We start from the raw sequence: 19,680 nt of genomic DNA, 5'->3' as shown, positions 1-19,680 counted from the left end.
TTGTGCTATTCATACACTAGGAGAATCAAGAAATATTTCACATAGGACCTCATTAAATGCAAATAGAGAAAACTATATTATAGTTAGAATCTCATTAAGGATAATGTTATACCAGGGTCCAGCTTTTATTCTGAGACTATGACTATACTGAACTACCAGACTATCCTTTGAAAAGGGTATGCAGGAGAACCTGTGCTTAAATCAGTGTAATAAAATCTTCCTTTACTAAGAAAACACACAAATACACATTGGTAATTGCAAACTTTTCTGGTATAATTATGACTGTACATGAAGCTTTGATAGAACAGACAAAATAGCTGTTAATGACATAGCATTCAGATTCATGCCATAATAAAATGGCATTCAGATTCATCTTTTTCACACCTCTTATTTCTGTTTGCAGAAGTGCCTAATGAAAGTCCAGTTCAAATATCTTTCTTTAATTCACCACACTGCCACCATTGACTTCCACCTAATTTCCACTAAACAGTAGATAAGCTTAATCATTTTAAATTTTGGATTGGATTTACTATGCTTAAGGACCTACCCATTTTGATCAACAAACTGAAAAGTAAAAATTATTCCTGTGCAATTTGTTTAAAGAAGAAGTGATAAATAAACGACAATTTTAATAAATAAAAAGAGGGAAAACAACCCTTGTGTAAGATGAAAAGAAACATGTATATAGATAGCTGCTGGTCTGGCGCCACAAGAGATGCAATGATTCTCCAACTTATTAAAGTTTATTTAAAGGCCTGGGTAGTTGCCAAATTGCTTATTTTAATCCATTACAGTAGGATGTCAAAGACAAAACCAGAAACATGTTGAAAGGAGCTACAGTGAACATCTGCTCCCAAAATGCATAAAGATGGAATATATATAGATATTAGATTCCAGATGTTACAAATCAAAACAATTATTATGATAAAACACCTCATTCATCTATCTTAGGAATTTCTAGTGCCCACTGTCACAATATCTGAATACTGACGACAGTAATGAGTTGTCAGAAGAAAGAGGGTATCAACAGAAGTTCAGACACAGCAGATTCAAACCTAGCAAGAGGAAATGATTCCTCAAGCAAATTGTAGTTAAGCTGTGCAACTCTTTGCCATGTCATGTTTTGGACATTAAAACATCACACAGGCTTCAGCAGAGATTGGACTAAATCACATTTTTCTTCAGAGCTACTAATCACAGAGAAATTAGAAATTAGAACTACAAATAACTAAAGACTAAGAGGATACACGCAGGAGGCAGCTCTACATGCTTACTCTGTTTTGTTCCTCTGAGCATTGTCTGTTAGTCCCTGTGGGAGGCAACATGGTGCACTAGATGGAACCTTGTTCTGATGCTGTATAGTTGCTCTTCAGTTCCTACAGATGAGCTCTCTGGCTCTTCAGAGCTGGCAACTGGGGTTGTTAAATTTTCTTACTCCTCATCTTTAAAGGTGTATCTTGCAATGTGTTAAAAACTAATAAACATGTGGCTGCAGACTATTAACTCAACATGTTTGTATTCTGATTTCTAACAAGCTCAGAAAAAGCTGTTGTTTAGAACCATCTCACATGTAAACACATGATAAAATGTCACATACCATATGCTGTCAAAACAGCTGCAAAAGTCAGTGAGTTTTCTTTTTGCTATTTGATTCATATATATTCTTATTTTCTGTAGTACATCAGCATAGCTCTGAAAATTTTCTGGAAAACCCTAACCGCTCATAAAATGTGAACATATCCATGTCAATAATGCATTCCTCTAAACTAATGCAATTATAGGTTATCTTAATATTGCATTACACAGATGATTTCGATTCCACAGTTATGTTATTTAAATTCTGAGCTAAAAGTCAACATTATTTTCTAAATTTATGTGCAAGTATCTATATGTGTGTGTGTATAATATATACAAATAACTGCATCCTGTCCATATTTACAACATGAATGTCTTTCATTCAGAGTCATACCAGCAAGTCAGTTTAAGGACAGCCTGCTTGAGGTGCTAAGGAAGCCTGTAAGGAAAGAAGACTTCCAATAGTACCAGTGAAACTGCTGGCAAAGCCCTCTAAGAGCAACATGCAACTCAATGAGGACAGGATGGAGAACAAACTCCCTTTCTAAGTCTGAGAAGCAAAACACTTTCATAAACAAGAGACAAGGGACTAGGAGCTCAGGCAGGACTGACAAAACTCCTTTGGATCAGAAGTGAGCTGTAGACCATGATCTCGCCTCCTCGAAAGTAGAGGGGAAGACGCAGTGAAAGTGAAAAGCCTCTACTACATCGGCTTGTGGAGGGAAAATGAAACTTATGAACTACACAAAAGTTAATTTTGTGCATACATATATACTTATGAAAGAATATTTCAAAACTGAAGAGATATAACTATCATTCTAAGTATAATAGTGTGACTATTAGTTAATGTCAATTTTGAACATCTGTATGTGATAACATGGATTAAGTCATAAAAATCCAGGTCTGATGTGTCTTATTCACACTTATTTTAAGTAACTTCATTTGAAATCAATGGCCATACAGGATGTTTTAGCAATGAGCCTTGTGGACAACTTATCACCATAGAAAATACTTGTTGGAGACATACTTTGCTCTTTTCAAAGGCAAAAAAAACCCAACCAAAACTCCATCAATCCAATTATAGCTTATTTTCCCAATGAGTTTAACACTGAAAGTTTAACTACATTTAGATGGCCCAATACCAAATCAATAAATTAATAATAACTATCTACTAAATACTCAGGAAGCTTAAGATTTGTTCATAGTATTTTCAACCCAAGATGTACAATTCCTTTAGGAAAATAAAAAGCTCAAAAACTTTCATAAACTGTTAGCCACCCATAAAATGCTGTTTATGAAAACAACATCAAAGTATACTGCATAATCACCCTGGGCAAAGCGATGGGTCCCTCAGATGCTAGAAGTCAGTATAGTGAGCAGATAATATGCATATTGTCTCTTTCATCCTAAAATGTAACTACAGCAGGTACCAAAAAAGTTGCCAACACCCATTATGATGAGACAAGAGAAGAGCATGTTTTCTAAACAGCATCTACCAAAGAGATCCTCAAAGATGCTCACTTGCAAATTAAAGCTGTCCCCAACAGTAGTGAAAATGATTCGTCGCTGGGAAAGGTTGTTAGGGAATCAGCAGCTTTTTTCTGACTTTTCAGTAAAGCCTACTTTGCAAGATGCCAGTTCCCACAGGAATAGTCTGCATCTTTGCTCTTCAGAGTCTCTGAACAAAAGTCACAAATTTTTGTTAAACTCAGTGTTTGAAACTACACAAGTTCACATGGATAGCGATGGTAGTCATGTGAGGACTTAAAACTACACATAAATAAAAATCACAGAATCACAGAAATTCTAGGTTGGAAGAGACCTTTAAGATCATCGAGTCCAACCCATGTTCTAACACCTCAACTAGATCATGGCACCAAGTGCCACATCCAGTCTTTTTTTAAACTCTTCGAGGGATGGTGACTCTACCACCTCCCTTGGTAGATGATTCCAGTATTTGACCACTCTTTCTGTAACATACTTGCTCCTTAATTCTAGCCTGTATCTCCCTTGGCGCAGCTTGAGACTGTGTCCTCTTGTTCTGTCTGTTGTTGCCTGGAGAAAGAGACCGACCCCCAGCTCACCACAGCCACCCTTCAGGAAGTTGAAGAGAGTGATAAGGTCACCCCTGAGTGTCCTTTTCTCCAGGCTGAACAACCCCAGCTCCCTCAGTCGTTCTTCATATGGCTTGTGTTCCAAGCCCCTCACCAGCCTCGTTGCTCTCCTTTGGACACTCTCAAGCATCTCAACGTCCCTCCTAAAGTGAGGGGCCCAGAACTGGACGCAATACTCCAGGTGAGGCCTCACCAGTGCTGAGTACAGGGGAAGAATGACCTCCCTGCTCCTGCTGGCCACACCATTCCTGATACTGGCCAGGATGCCATTGGCCTTCTTGGCCACCTGGGCACACTGCTGGCTCATATTCAATTGACTGTCAACCAGCACCCCCAGGTCCCTTTCCACCTGAGCACTGTCCAGCCACACCGTTCCTAGCTTATAGCGTTGCAGGGGGTTATTGTGGCCAAAGTGCAGGACTCGGCACTTGGACTTATTGAACTTCATCCCATTAGATTCTGCCCATGCATCCAACCGTTCCAAGTCCCTCTGCAAAGCCCTCTGTCCCTCTAACAGATCAACACACGTTCCCAGCTTAGTGTCATCTGCAAATTTGCTAATAAAGGACTCTAAACCCTCATCCATGTCATCAATAAAAATATTAAACAGAACTGGCCCCAGCACAGACCCCTGAGGGACACCACTGGTGACTGGTCGCCAGCTGGATGCAGCACCATTCACCAGCACTCTCTGGGCCCGGCCATCCAGCCAGTTCTGAACCCAGCAAAGAGTGCTCCTGTCCAAGCCACAGCCTGCGAGTTTGTCTAGGAGTATGCTGTGGGAGACAGTGTCAAAGGCCTTGCTGAAATCCAAGTAAACAACATCTACAGCCTTCCCTGCATCCACTAGGTGGGTTACCTGGTCATAAAAGGTGACCAGGTTGGTCAAACATGACCTACCCCTCCTAAATCCGTGCTGGCTGGGTCTGATACCCTGGCCATCTTGTAAATTTTGCGTGATGGCGCTTAATATAAACTGTTCCATTATTTTGCCAGGTACTGAGGTCAGGCTGACTGGTCTATAATTACCAGGATCTTCCTTTGCACCTTTTTTGTGAATGGGTATCACATTGGCCAGCTTCCAGTCATCCGGAACCTCACCAGTGAGCCATGACTGTTGGTAAATGATGGAGAGTGGCTTTGCAAGCTCGTTTGCCAGCTCTCTCATTACCCTGGGATGGATCCCGTCTGGTCCCATAGATTTATGAATATCCAAGCATTTCAGTAGTTCTATGACTGCCTCCTCTTGGATAATGGGGGAACCATTCTGCTCTAGTCATGCATCCTTGGTGTTATCAGAATATCCAGATTTTTTTTCTCTCCAAAGGATGAATTTTGGCATGGTTAAGAAGACATTTTGTTGAATAAGTAGTCTCTTTGCTGCTTCAAACAAAACATATTAAAGACCCATAATCCAAGGAGAAGATTTGCAGAAAAGATCTTTCATGCACTTATACAACATTAAGCACCCTGTTTAGAAATTCACGGACAACTTCCAGACAGATTAGCTAAAACACTGTTGGAGAAATCTGTCTGTAGCATGTTTTACCAAAGTTACGATTGCCAGAGTTACTGGAGAGTCTTGTTTTTTTATCAATACCAAGCTAAACCTAAAAGCACCTACTACAGAGAAAAAACCCTTTAAAATACAATGCTCAAAATCTTCCCTAAATTTGTATGTTTGTTTCATTCTATTACAGAATTGAAAGGGATCATTTTCATTATTCACTAAAACATGCAGGCATATATTTGTAACACTTTGTGATAGACTTACTCTCTGTGAGAAAAGAATAATAGATACTAAAAAGTCAGTTTCTAACAAGTCATTGATTTGGCTTTGCTTGTACTGCTTATAACCACATATTCTATGTTTCTATCTGGAAAACATGGACAAACTTAAATGTGTCAAGGAAAACTTAATTTGCCACATGCATGAGCAGCAAGTCTGATTTGTTAAAGTTCATACCTGTGGACAATAAGATGCATTGAATGGGCACAAATCTCATTGACCTGAATTTCTCCATATAAGGAAATCTCAAAGAAACACGGCCAAGACTTCAAATTTTGTTAAGCTAAGATTTCCACAAAAAACATGACATTTCAGGGAAAACATGGACATGCAACAGCTCTGAAAAAGGTTGTATTTCAATCTCATTTAATATATTGAGCTGCCTTTGTGGCTTATTAATGTGTGGAAGATCTGTTTCATGACTGTCAAGAAAGGCTCCAAAAAGTCAGTTGCAAATTCAAAGAGGGCAGAACTAAACAAAGAGACTATCAATATTTTAGATTTAACTCATGATACCAGAATATCAGAATCTCCAGATTTTGTAGCATAAATTATAATTATGTCAACACTTGGTAAATACACATTTTAAAATTGAATATTTATTTTTGTATTTCAGTGAAATACATGTAGTCAAGTCATATGAAGTTTCACATGTTAAAAAACTGAATGTAAGAAAAAAAATATTTGTTTCATATGGTGGAAATGTACATCCATATAACCATATCTACATAAGCTTTCTGCATCTTGAGGTGCGTGGGATGATAAATGTTAGTCTTGTCTTTTTGATCACTGTAAGAAAAGGTGATTTAAAACAAAATATTGATGAAGAAACATCATGATTGTGTGATAAGCATTATGAACTCTAGGAGTATTTATGTAATAAGAAAGTCTCCTTAGCAAAGTTAATATCATTGAACAACACAAAACAGTGTAAAAAGATTTGGCATGGTGGAAAACAGAATAAGAAAGTGCATGGGAAAAAAGCAAATAACAGCATAAATTGCAGGCGAGCAACTCCCAAAGTATGATTATTGTTTATTACATGCTCAAATCTTCTTTATTGTTGTATTTTGCATTATAATTTATCATCAAATTATAGGTTCTCTTCAAGATGATTATAATTTATAAAAGGATTAGATCTGTTCTTACATTTTACCCAAAAGAATTGAATGCTTATTTTCTGATCAAGCACCAAAAACTTAGTGTTGGTTTCTAGCAACACAACAGCTTGTGCTTTACCTTACAGAGCTGAACAGTAACAAGTTTAAACAAAAAGAAAGCATGGAATATTTGCTTAATATTATAATATTCCATATTAACATGGAATACTCTTAATTTTAGTACGTCTCTTGTTTTGAAAAAGAGACAGAAAAACAGAAGGCTGAAACAAATGTTCCTTATATATTCCACTTTCAGTAAAACATGAACACCAATTAATAACCCAAGTGTTGTTACATAAAAGCTTATGTAATGATGATTGCTCAAGAAAATCAGTTTTGGCTTAATGAATAATTAATTATGACATGTGGTCTCTTCTGCCCTTTGGACCTTGAGAAACTATACATTATCAAGCACAGGACAATTTTTTACATGAAGGTAAAGGAGAGCAATATCATGTGGTTTTTTTTTCCCCCCAAGTTTCTCACTCACTTATCAAGTAACTTGCATGTTCTAACTTGTAATTTTTGGTGATTTCAAACCATGCACAGTGAGATAGGAACTTTTATTTGAAAATTCAGTTCAGACTCCTATGTAAATGAATGCTGTTACAGAGCTATCAGCAGGCACTTCCAGTCACTCCACTGCCTTGTCTCATTCCTGAAAGCTGTCTAATTCCTAAATATAGGGTGATACAGAAGTATAACCAATGGAAGCAATTCCACTTAAATTGATAGATATGTTATGTTTACAACCACCTAACATTCCTCAAGTGAGAAATTCCTCAAGTGAGAGCTAGACAATTTATGGGGAGTTACTACAGTCTAAAATATCATTCAGTACTTTGTCCTTGAGTATCTGAGACAATATAAATAGTGGTAAAAGCCCAGCGACAGTAGACAGAGGTTGAAAGCAGACTGAGGTTGTTCTATTGTGGTTGGGTTTTCTGACTACATTTTGTTTCAATTTCCAGTGAAGATCATTTGTTCTATTTAAAGCTTATGGACACAGAACTTTTCATTTGTTTCTGTGCTCATTGTTAATGAGACTTTAGGGAGGCTTTTGCCTAAGTATAACCAAGAACTCTGCTTCCTCGGCTGCTGGACCTTTTTTGCTGAATCAAACAGAACAGTTACCTTCAAAATTAGCAAAAAAAAAAAAAAAGAAAACAAGAGAAAAAAAAAAAGAAAACAAAATGAAAAAAAGGAAAAAAGGAAAAAAAGGAAAAAAAAAGAAAAAAAAAGGAAAAGGGGGGAAAAAAGGGGGGAAAACGGGGGAAAAAAAGGGGGGAAAATGGGGGGAAAAAAGGGGGGAAAAAGGGGGGAAAAAGGGGGGAAAAAGGGGGGAAAAGGGGAGAAAAAGGGGGGAAAAAGGGGGGAAAAGGGGGGGAAAGGGGGGGAAAGGGGGGAAAGGGGAAAAAACGGGAAAAAACGGGAAAAACGGGGAAAAACGGGGGAAAACGGGAAAAAACGGGAAAAACGGGAAAAACGGGAAAAAAAGGGAAAAAAAGGGGAAAAAATGGGAAAAATGGGAAAAAACGTGAAAAAACGGGAAAAAATGGGAAAAAAAAGGAAAAAAAAGGAAAAAAAGGGAAAAAAAGGGAAAAAAAGGGAAAAAAAGGGAGAAAAAAAGGGCAAAAAAGGGAGAAAAAAAGGAAAAAAAAAGGGAAAATACTCTCCTCCTTGAGTTCTGTTCCCACTTTTTGGGCTCCCCAGCAGATAAAAATGCACTAAAGAACCTGGAATGAGCCTGCGCGAACCAATTGAATTCAGGCTGCAGCATGTCATGCACAAGAAGCCAAGCGAACTGTTTCCTATCAACCCAGCAAAGAGAAAGCCTTACACCTACCTAACTACCACCTTCCTCCCAGAGGTTTGCACTGGTAGAACAAAAAAGCAGGGGTCACAAGTGGCAAGAGAAGAAACTCCAAGTGGGTATAAGGAAAATATTCTTCACAGTGAGAGTAGTTAAACCTTGGAACAGGTTCCCAGATGAATTGAGGGATTCCCATCTTTGGACATTTTTGCATCTCTATTGGACGAGGGCCTGAGAAACATGACCTAGAAGCCAGACTTGGTTTCCTGAGAAGATTGGTCCAGATGACCTACAGCGACCTCTTTTTACTTAATTATTCTAATAGGTTAAAAAACTCAAAGTGAAAGTTTTGTACAAAGTTTATAAAACGAATAAATAAAACACTGAAAACCCCTTATTAAGTAAGACTAAATTCTGTACTTTAAGTAGGTAAGAGAAAATCCTTAACAATAACAAGAAACGACTTTGATCTTAAAAACTTATTTAATTTTCTTAGTTTATTTTGGCTTCATATTAACATTTTTATCTGAGTTCTGCCATCTTCATTTTAAATGAGTAGTAACATAAAAGCAATGGTCAAAACAAATATTCAATATAATAAAACATTCAACTAATGAAAAAAGCAGAAGACACCAGTATCTCTGATATTTGAATACTCTTGGCCCTCTCTTTATCTCGGTTCCTGCAGATCTGAGCTTTTTTTTAAATCAGTGTCCCTCATTTTCCTTCCTTCTATCTCATGAAACCTCAATTCATCGATATTAAAAAATAAATTAACCAAATCCTGGCAAAACCAGCCCCCTTAACACCTTCTCCCCCTTCCAAATTATATTGAAGATTAAAGGAAGGAAGAACTTAATTTCAAGGATCTGAAAAACAAGTTTTCAGGAGAATTTGTCTTCACAGAGACTCAGCTTTCAGGTATCTTCTAACAGTTGGAGGTAAGATTAAGTTCCTTTTAATTAAAAATAAACAAAGTATCTCAGTATGACTTCTTTTTTCTTTATGTCTTTGCCAGATTTGTGGAATAAATCCAAATTGGTAATGCTTCATCTTTAAAAAAGAAAACTGATTTGAATGCAACAGTTTTGAGAAATTAGTGCAGGCAAGTTTCCTTAGAAATTTCAAAAGTTTTCCTACAGGGAAAAAAAAAGTAATATTTTCTTGTTTTGACCAAGATCTCTAAATATATTTAGAATTTCACCATAAACACTATAACAGATAAGTAACACAAAGATATTCTGAATCAAAACTGTCAAACTGTAACTTAAATTAAGTAACCTTCTTGAACAACTCTAAATTGCACAATTTATGTCAAAACAAACAAGCAACTAACAGTCATTTGAGAAGAAATATCAATGACACTTCTCACTTTTTACTGCCCCATAATTGCACTCACTTTGAGAAAGAACAGCAAGCATTGTTAATTTCTCAATTTAGGGGAAAGTTTAGGCTATATTTCTTTCAAGATGACATCTGAAACAATGTGTCCTTTTGCTCTATATAGATACTACAGGTCTTTGTGAGGCAGATCCCTACTTTCAATATTGTGTGACAAATATATCCAGGTATAAAATGAATAACTGTTTATAAAAATGTTCTTACTACATTTTCTGTAAGACTACACAGCAGAAAGCAGCCCCACACCACCAGCTGAGGGTCAACTGAAGTAGTTTATATATTACAGATGCTAATTCTTAGGATAAATATAACCCATAAGAAATCAGAACCTGCAGAAGTGGGAGCATCATCCCCAAGGCCATCAGATTTTTCAAAAGATCACAGGTGATTGACATTAGGTTTATAAACAACTAAGTTAATTCTTATTCGCGTGAGAACTGGAAACATTTTCAACTGCTATTCTTTAAAACAACAAGAAATCTAATACCGATACATTGAGTTTTCAGTTCATTTTAGAACTGAAAAATCAACAAATTCAAAACAGTTAACATTTTCTACTTAATTTCTGGTTGCATACATAAACTTAATACTAATATTTGAAATTTTGAGAGTAGTTTGTGTTGTGAGGCTAAAGCAATGCTTAGCCATTAGTAAACTTTTAAAGTAGGGTGTTATTTATTTTCTCTGGTTTTGATACAGTAACAGAATTAGTGGTGCTTCTTAAACTCTGCACAAAACATTATCAAGAATATATATTTAAAATTAGAAGGAAAAGAAACAATGTAAGAGATGACTCAAGGACAGAAAAAAAACTAATAAAGTTCAAGCAAGTCATATGTTTATAATGGTTTGCAGAGGTTGGCACTTTTGACTGAAGAAGCAAATTAAACTAACTAATGTCTGGTGCCTCTGAAACCACAGGCAAGATGACAATGTGGACTTAGAGAAGAAGCGGCCCAACATCAAAGAAAACCTACTTAAAAAGAAAAAAAAAAAAAAAGAAAAGGAGAAAAGAAAGTTGCATCCAATTTCCATCCATCCAAGAACAAAATAGAAAGATTTTAGAATCCTGAGCATTGCCTTTCTGGTTTTAGTTTAAACAATGCCCAAGATTTTTTTTTCCTAAGCATTCAAGTCTCTAACTGGATTTTCTCAGGACTGCAAGAATGCATGACAAAGAACCTCAAAATGTTACTGAACTATTTCATTGATATTTTCCTGCTACTTTCTTTTCAATGGCAATACACACACAAAATTTGTTCCCTTAGTAAAGTCACTCTAACACAGAAACATGTGTACTTGCAAACAGCTTTTTCATGCAAGAGAATATTGACTGTGAAAGAAACAAATAACGAAGGACATTTTACTGCGAAAAACTGTGGTCTCCAAGAGAAACAGTGCAATTCTTATTCTCTCCATGATGGAAAACAAAATGGTATCATTAACCACAGAGTGAGACAAATTTCAGGCCCAGTTCAGGACTCCATTAGCCAAGGAACTTCATGACTCTGAATTTATTTTGAAATTTATATTTTTGTCTACAAAGAGGTAAAAAATTAAGGAAGTGGACAAAAACATAAACATACTTCAGTTATTGTTTACTCTATTATAAAAGCATGAGTAACATTATCAGTACCACAGGCATAGTTTAGAAAACAACCTTAACCTCACTATAATGCTCAGAGGCATTTTTGATTTCATTAAGAATGGTTGTAGAAGTCAATTTCAGCATTAAAGACAAGGACTTAGAGATATTTAGAGATAGTTGTCTGCCAAAACACCATTGATTTTACTAGCACTAAAGTACTTTCAGGTACTTAAAACCATCTAAACTCTGAAACTACAACCTACGTAATGGAGAAAATTAATATATAAAACAAGTCTTTTATCAGCTGACACTGAAATAAAGAAGAACACCCCTTCCTGATTATTAGGGAACTTATACAACACTGCATAGGTGAACTCATTAACTGGAAAACATTTCCATATTCAAGAAAAACACTCCAAAGAGAAGAAAGTAGCCAGTTTCTTAATAGTTAGTTATCCTCAACACATCAAAATTAAGTCCATAGTACATAACAATGGGACTTTGAATGCTTCTCTTTCCAAACACACTCAAATTTGATAGAGATTTTTTTCTGCAGTCAACATTAAACCCAGAAATACTTAAAATTTAGTGTATGAGTTAATGTGAAGCTATAATGTCAGATAAGCAAAGAAATATCTTTTGGATGAGAAAATAACAAGCATTATTTTTAGTCTAGTTAGCATATTCTAATGAAATTTCAAATTCACTGGCTTTTCATTTTCACTGTCAATTACCTTCCTGCTTTGTGGGACTTCAGAGACGAAAACAAGAGGAGTGGGGAGAAAGACAATAAAATTATAGAGATGGATATATTTTTCTTCCTTGTAACAACTTGAGAAACGCTGAGTGTCCAGCTGAAGTTTGTTTTCCTACAGTGCTAAACACAGGACTGTGCAATACATTGAGGAATAACTTGCAGGATTGTGGCGTAAACCAACAGATGGGTCAGACAATGAATGAGAAAGAAGTTGGCACTTGAAGTAATAGTTGTCAGCTCACTACCAGTCTGGATTTTGAGCAGCAAGTTTGATAAACAAGCAAACACTATACAGAAATTCTGCCTCCTCCTGCATGGGATTTTGTCCCACACCAGTACAAACTTCAGGAACACAGACAGTAAACTGAGCAAAGAGAACGGCATAAAATCCATTTTCCATTGAAAAAAATCCACCTGTTTCAGAGTAGCATTCAATCCACTCAATGAATGCAGAGGTCTTCATCAGTCTTAAATATTTGCCTCTGCAAACTGTCAGATATGAGCATTGCTTTCTTATGAAAATGGAGGAGAAAAAAAAAAAACAGTGCCAAAAGCAGAGCTTTACATGTCAAAACAGAAGTAATGACAAGACTTAGGAATATCTCCACCAACATTAGTGAGAGTCCCTAGCTTAATGAAAATTATATGGGGGGAATAAAATTTTCATTAGGTTTACCTCTGCATTAAATTATATAGAAAATCCTATTCCAAGGCAATGAAGTCAGCTTATATTACAGACAAAAAAATAATTGGCCATGGATTTCTATTGCTATACAACAAAAGAGGCAACAGGAACATTGCTATTTGAAGAGTCAAAAAAGGAACATTAGTATGCATAACATTCTGAGGGGATTGTATATCTCCTGGATTCAGACATGTCAGTATTTAGTAAATTAGAACATCAATTCACTTTTACAACAATGAGACAAAGACTTGACAGCTCTCCTTCAAATAACACAACAAAAGCAGAAATAGCTTTTCCCTGGTTACGTGCAGGATCAACAACATACCATTCTGCTACTGGTTTGGCAATGCTGTCAAAAATCACATCTTGTTTTGCCTCTTGATCAAAAATTTTCTGAAATCTGAAAATATTAAGCAAATAATAATTGCTTAGAATGTTAAAACAGTACTTGATTCATACATTTTTGTTTGTGTTTGTAATAGTCAATGTTTACATCATTAAGCTTACATAACTTAGTACAATGTTTTCCCTGTAGTCTTAACCACAGCTTGCTGTTGTGCTATTGTACATAAATAGGCTGTACACAGAGCTGCTTTGACAAGATCTGTACAATAAAATCCTCTGATAAAATGATGTGGCTTAGAAAAAAATAAACCGTATTTTAAAACCATCAAGAGAATTAGTGTTTGTAACTAGCACCACACTGAATCCTGGATAAATAGATTACACTATAACCAAATACAGCATCCCACCAGTACAGCCAGGCTCACATTTTTCCAAGCAATTTCCTTCATTCTGCTGCACAATTACTGTAGGTCACAATGAGATATTTAATTATGTTTTGTCACTTTCAATATAAAATATCTGCAGTTATTTTACAGAATCAGAATTCTTGAGATTGGAAGGGACCATTTGTTCCAATTCTCCTGCTGCCTCTGCATCATTTCTGTTCATGTGGATGGACTGTTCTTGAGCTTGGAGTAGGTGACCCTTGAAAATCGGCCAGTTTTCCTGGTCATCTCTCCAGGAATGTGTCTCCAAATTCTTACAAGCAGATCCACAAAAAAGCCAAAGTCTGTATTTATGAAGTCCGGGGATGTGATCCTGCTTTTTGCCTAACTCTCTTCTCTCAGTGTCCTGAATTTCATTATCTCACAGCCACTGCAGTCAAAGCTACCTCCAGGCTTAATATCCCTCAACAGCTTGTCCACGTTTGTAAACATCTGATTGTCTTAACTGTATGTTAGAAAGTTGTCATCCACATGTTCCAGCAGCTCCCCATAGTGCTGGTGCCCTGCTGTGTTGCCCCCCTTATTTGGAACTCTATTCTTGCACAGAACTTGCCAGGGTGTGTAGGAAGGCCTTAGGGACACTGGGTGTGTAGAAAAGCACCGTGCTGACCCATGCAGTGGGTGCAGCATCACAGACAAATGCAACACACAAAACATGAAAGCATTTATTCTATCCTGCTAATCAGTCAAGTAACTCAAAAATTATTCTTGCATTGTTTTAAGGATAGTAAGTCGTAAGGTTTCTCAAAATGCATCTCAGAGTTTTAAATGAATCATGAAGTCAGACAAAAATATCTGCATTCATTAAGTCATGATGGCTTGGGCATTTACAGACTAAGGTAGTTGCATATGAATCTATTTGGAGAGGGCAGCTCCTCTTTTCCAAGCAGGTTAAAACTACATCAGTCTGAGCTGCAGTTTATGTGGAGCTCTCTTTTTTAATAGCATAGAGAAACAAATTACTTGTTGTTTACTATAAAAAATGAAGCATAACTGAACTGGAAAAAGACAGTCTTGACGTCATCATAAGAGATGATATATCTAGCTTTATTCATCACCAAAATTTTAAAGTGCTGCCTCACTTTTCTGTTGAATTAATAAAAATGATTTTAAGTTCCTAAAAAATATTTACACTCTCAAACCAAGAATTTACTTCTGTCAACAGTTTCTGGTTTTTGTTACTTTGCTTTGGCTATGTCTGAAACACAGTTTCCAAACAGAATGTTTTACATCAAAACTTTAGCCAGTCTAGGACAACTCATAAAATCACAAGATAACATACAGTCCTGATTCAGTCTTCATACATAAGTTCAAAACAAAGTGCAAAAATAGAAGAATTGGTAAATGTATCTTTGAGATGAGATTTAGAAATACATAATGACTTGCAATGGACAGATAACAGTATGACAATTTTATCCAATGCAATCAGACCTGTTGTGGTGAAGAGCCTGTCCTGACATATTCTTCTAGTTACAGGAGTTATTTAAAAAATAAACCAATCTATACTATAATTTAATTTTAGACTTTTCCGGAGTCTATAGACCTGTATCACTACACATAACACTGTCAGTCACCAAAGGCAGGCAGAAGGTACAAAGACAAGGCTTCAACTCACTTGAACTTGTAGCTTTCTCGTTTATTATTGATGAACCCATCTGCTAAGTCACGTGGCACAGTAATCTCCAGACTGGGCAGAGGTTCCTCATTATCAACGGAATAACTCTAATAAAGGATGGATGCAAATTCACAGAATAACGTCATCAACAGAACAGCGTTACCCTTAGATACAAAACTCACCTAAGCTTAGCACCTGTAATTGTCTGGAGACAAACTTGTTACAAATTGCACTGAATACGTGAGCAGATCTCCCTTAACTACTACACAACAAACTCAGCACATAACAGCATTACCCTGTCACCATGTAAACACCACAATCACGCTTGAAACAAAAGCGCAGCCTCTTTGACATAATTTGTTTACTAAACCACTTTGATATCTGTAATGTTATAAAAAAACAAAGTACGCCCCCCAGTGCAAACCTCTCAAAACAATCTGAAAGACTACATTAGGAAAGGCTACGGCAAGACAAAGGCTGCGACGAGAAGAGGTGGTTTAAAACAAGAAGGCAATTAAGAGACCTAAATGCACGGTTCCTGAGGAACACTTTCATTATCTTTATTATCCCTGGGGTGTACACTGGGAGCAACGCGTTGCCCTCCCTTGCTCAGAGCACTGCTGAGCTGCACAAACCCAGTGACGCGGGTCAAGCGCTTTCCTGCGGAGCCCTTCTGTAATAGTGGCTGAGAAAGTTCCTCAGCCACTCCCCCAACAGTTACAGCCTAAACTCCTCTACTTCGTGATTTTATGAACTTCCTACGGCTTCGGAGAGCAAGAGATTCTCGCCGCACACCCACCCGCGTACCAGCATCTCCGCCCCCGCCCCTGCCAGCCGCCCGAGCCTCTCGAAGGGGACGGGCTCCGCTCCTCTGCCCGCACCTGGGCGAGGAACGAGGGTCCCCAGCCAGCCTTGGCTCTCCCCGGCATCCCCAGCGCACCCCCGGGGCACAGCTCCCAGCCTACCCCCGCCTGCTGCCGCCTGCCCAGCGGCTTCACCCGCGCGTACACCTGGATCGTCTCCTTCACCATCGCCGCCGCCACCGCCGGGCCCCGGCAACGGTAACCGGGCAGGGCCCGCGGGCACGCGCCGCCCCCACACGGCCCCGGGCAGCGCGGAGCGGCCCTTACAGGGAACCAGGCCCTCACACGGCCCCAGGGAGCGGCTCCCGGTCCTCACACGGTACCGGGCCCGCACACGGCCCCAGGGAGCGGCTCCCGGTCCTCACACGGCTCCAGGGAGCGCGGAGCGGCCGGGCTCCGCCTGGCCCAGGTGACCGCCTGCCCGTCTCGTCGTGCCGGCTCCCCGCGGCCCAGAGGTGCGGAGGGCATGCGGAGCGCTCCGGATCCCCCGCCTGATCTCTTGTGCCGCATCTGTTTGTCCGCAGGGATCTCCCGGCTCAGTCCCGCACCTGTGTCAGGCTCTAGAGAAGGTCTTCCGTCTTTATGCAGTTGAAACATCTTGGGGAGAAATACCAAGATTACAGGCACTAAGGACGTCAACTCCTTAATTCTAATATAAAATTGGTCGTGGAAAAAAAACCCCAAAAAACCAAAACCTAGTGGAAAAAGATGTTGTCTTGCTACAAGGGCCAAACTTAGAGAGCAGTAAAAGCATAACCCCATTATTCTGTGCTCACTGAAGAGCCACACAAACAACATGATTGTATTTTGGCCTTAGTTTTGGCGGGATATAGTGGCATGGATCAGATTACAGTAATTGCAAGCACACTAATTTAAATTAAGTGGAAAATCAGGGACCTAATTATGGAGGAGGATAGAAATTTCTCTAACTCAGATATGGTAAAAGTATGATAAACTTGTATTCCAAATAGGAAAAACAGTAGGGAAAAGGCTCTGTTCTCTCAGCTGAGCAAATAACTGGCTCAGAAACTGTACGAGGCATAAGTAGTGAGCCTTCAGGGAATAAAACTGAAAAAGCTTGATCACCATCTAAAGTCAAGTGCAAAAAGTCAAAAGGGTAAAAATGAAAACGAATGGAAAATATTACTTTATGATTAAATAAAGAGTGAAGGAAAAACAGGACATTGCAATGGGGTAATGGAATAAGTAATTATCTTCTCGGCATTGCTCCAAAATTATGAAAAAAAGGTTGCCTCTTGTCAGTAGGGATGGGGATGTCAAAGGTGACATTAGAAGCAGAAGTGACTACAGGTAGGGAAACAATTGCAGCTAAGAAGGAAGCAGGACATAGTGTTCGATGAATTTCAGCTAAAAGATCAGAATTTGGGAGGGAAGCATAAATAATTTCAGTTCCAGATCTCTGAAATAATTGTGATGTTTAATTGAAGTTTTGGGAACTGAAATGTTGGTTTGCTTGTTTGGAATTGAAATTATGCAGGACAGTACACTTTTTCCTATTTCTAGATTGAAAACTGCACATTTACTAGTCAACTGTGTTATTTAGCAGCTTAGCTGGAATATGAATTAGTCAGGCATCTATTATAGTCAGGCAGATATTATAATATTGCAGTTAATTGTGAGGAAAGCCATTTTGTGTCTGCCCGTGTTCAGTAGCTGGAGTATGGAGCTGGGTGAATTACACTATTACTTCTGGGGCCAAGCCTGCTCTGCAAATGGTTTAGGTGCCTTTCTTCAACCTGAAGCCTGAGCTGTAAACTCTGAGCCAGTGGCACAGTGAAGACACACTGTTTTATCATAGGATAGTCTGAATATGCTATGGCACAGAAAAGCCAATGAGCCAGTTCAGACTCAAGCTGCTTCCAGAGCAAAAGAATGGCCTTTAAAGAAAGGCCTGAAGGTGACATCTAACTAAAAATGTACAGGTCTAGAGATGATACCTTATGCTGGAGGCATGAAAAGTTTTGGTTTGCTGTAAATTTACTGTGAAATTTTCTTACTGTATTCCTTGGGAAATCACCTTGTACTTGAGGAATTTTCAGCATTTGCATTTATGTTAAACTTCAAAGATGTGTCACTTTCTTCAGCTGCAGGATTTGAGAAGTGCACCCCACAACACAAGCAACCTATAGACTTGAAATAATTATATGACTGTATAACTTATGGTATCTGGAAATTCCATATTTTAAAAAGGTCAGCCATTGCCTTCTGAAGTAATAGAGCATCAAAATGAATCATCTGTCTTTATACCATTGTCATTTTCTTCCACTTAGCAAATAATACTGGTCACAATATATACTGGACGTGGCAATTCAAGGACTTGTTCTCCATTATGTCACCTAACAACTTACTATGCTTCCAAATAAACAGCCTTCTAAGTTTTATAATAGCCCAAATGTTAAAGTCCTCTCTTTTTTATCTCAAAGTTTTACTTTTCATAGACTTTACTTACTCCTGGCAACTATCATGCCATTTGGCTGAGATAACAATTAGAAGTTAGAACACAATCTTTCCATAGATCAGCTGGGCAGGATGAAGGGCCAAAACTCTTGCCAAATCCTGAATTTGTTTCATCACCCAACTCCTGAAAACATTAATGCCAAATATGTATCTTTTACATAACCAAAAACACTCCTTAAGCGACCAGAAATTAAAGTCTGAATTGTGGCCTAAATTTAGGTACAGTATCTGTTGAGTTTGCTATGTGAGCACTGCCAGAAACAGTACAACCTTTATAGTAAAAAGGTGTGGTAATACAGAAAATTAGGTATTTGAATGGAATGTGAAAAAGTGGAACTATCAAAAAATATTACCTCAAGTATCATGCCAGAGTCCTACAACCCTTGTGCTCTTCTGCTTTCTGTCCAGCATTAAAATGCTTAGGGCTGTCATGAAGACAAAACTGCCTTGTTCAGCTTTAAACAGTCCAGCCCTGAGAGAAGGACAGATATGTTTTTCTTTTCTAGGCTACTGTTACAATCTGTTTCTTAGGAAACAGGGCTACATCCTCATGTATGTAAGAAAAACATTTAGAAAGCACCTTAAAATTTCACTGTTCTCACATTCTTACCCAACACATTTTTATGTGCCCTAAAAATTGCTTGGATCTTTTAGAGTAAGCAAAAATTCCACAGAGAAATTTAGGGATTCTTAGGACTCTGACTACAACAGACAAATCTTTTTTTTTCAAGTTCAGCAGTTTGTTTCTGGTTTGGAGGCATGAAGTAGGGATGGGGAGTTCATCTTCTAAATGGTAAACCAGATCCTTTGTTGCAAGCTATCATGAAAAACGTTAGCAGGAGACATAAACCTAATTCCCATGCATTGCAAATGTTATCTGCACAATTTTCTATACCTCCTTCCCACGTTTATCTTTAGCATAATAGTTTTTCTTATTGATGTTTTATTATGAAACCTTCCAAAGTCCATTGTTGATTTGTCTCTGACTAAGGAGAGATAAAATTCTAGGTAACTATGAATAGAAAAATTGGTAGAGTTTGGGCTTTTTTAT

The 19,680-nt window shown here is 38.0% G+C and overlaps 1 protein-coding gene across 1 annotated transcript in view; it reads right to left on the bottom strand.

The window, feature by feature from the left end:
• The window catches only part of KIF6 (kinesin family member 6), a 156,796-nt gene extending 140,459 nt beyond the window's left edge, over positions 1–16,337 (bottom strand). The window contains exons 1-3 of the mRNA XM_059467441.1: positions 16,254–16,337; positions 15,289–15,395; positions 13,208–13,282 (exon numbers count right to left, since the gene is read on the bottom strand). Of these exons, the coding sequence (XP_059323424.1) occupies positions 13,208–13,282; positions 15,289–15,395; positions 16,254–16,319 (248 nt within the window). The 5' untranslated portion in view covers positions 16,320–16,337. The remainder of the gene's footprint in view (positions 1–13,207; positions 13,283–15,288; positions 15,396–16,253) is intronic.
• Between the last annotated feature and the right edge of the window lie 3,343 nt (positions 16,338–19,680).

Source organism: Ammospiza nelsoni, chromosome 3 (genome assembly GCF_027579445.1).
Source record: "Ammospiza nelsoni isolate bAmmNel1 chromosome 3, bAmmNel1.pri, whole genome shotgun sequence".
In the NCBI taxonomy this organism is placed as follows: Eukaryota; Metazoa; Chordata; class Aves; order Passeriformes; family Passerellidae; genus Ammospiza; species Ammospiza nelsoni.
The sequence above is the reverse complement of the archived record's forward strand: the minus strand, read 5'-3'. Positions and strand labels throughout refer to the sequence as shown.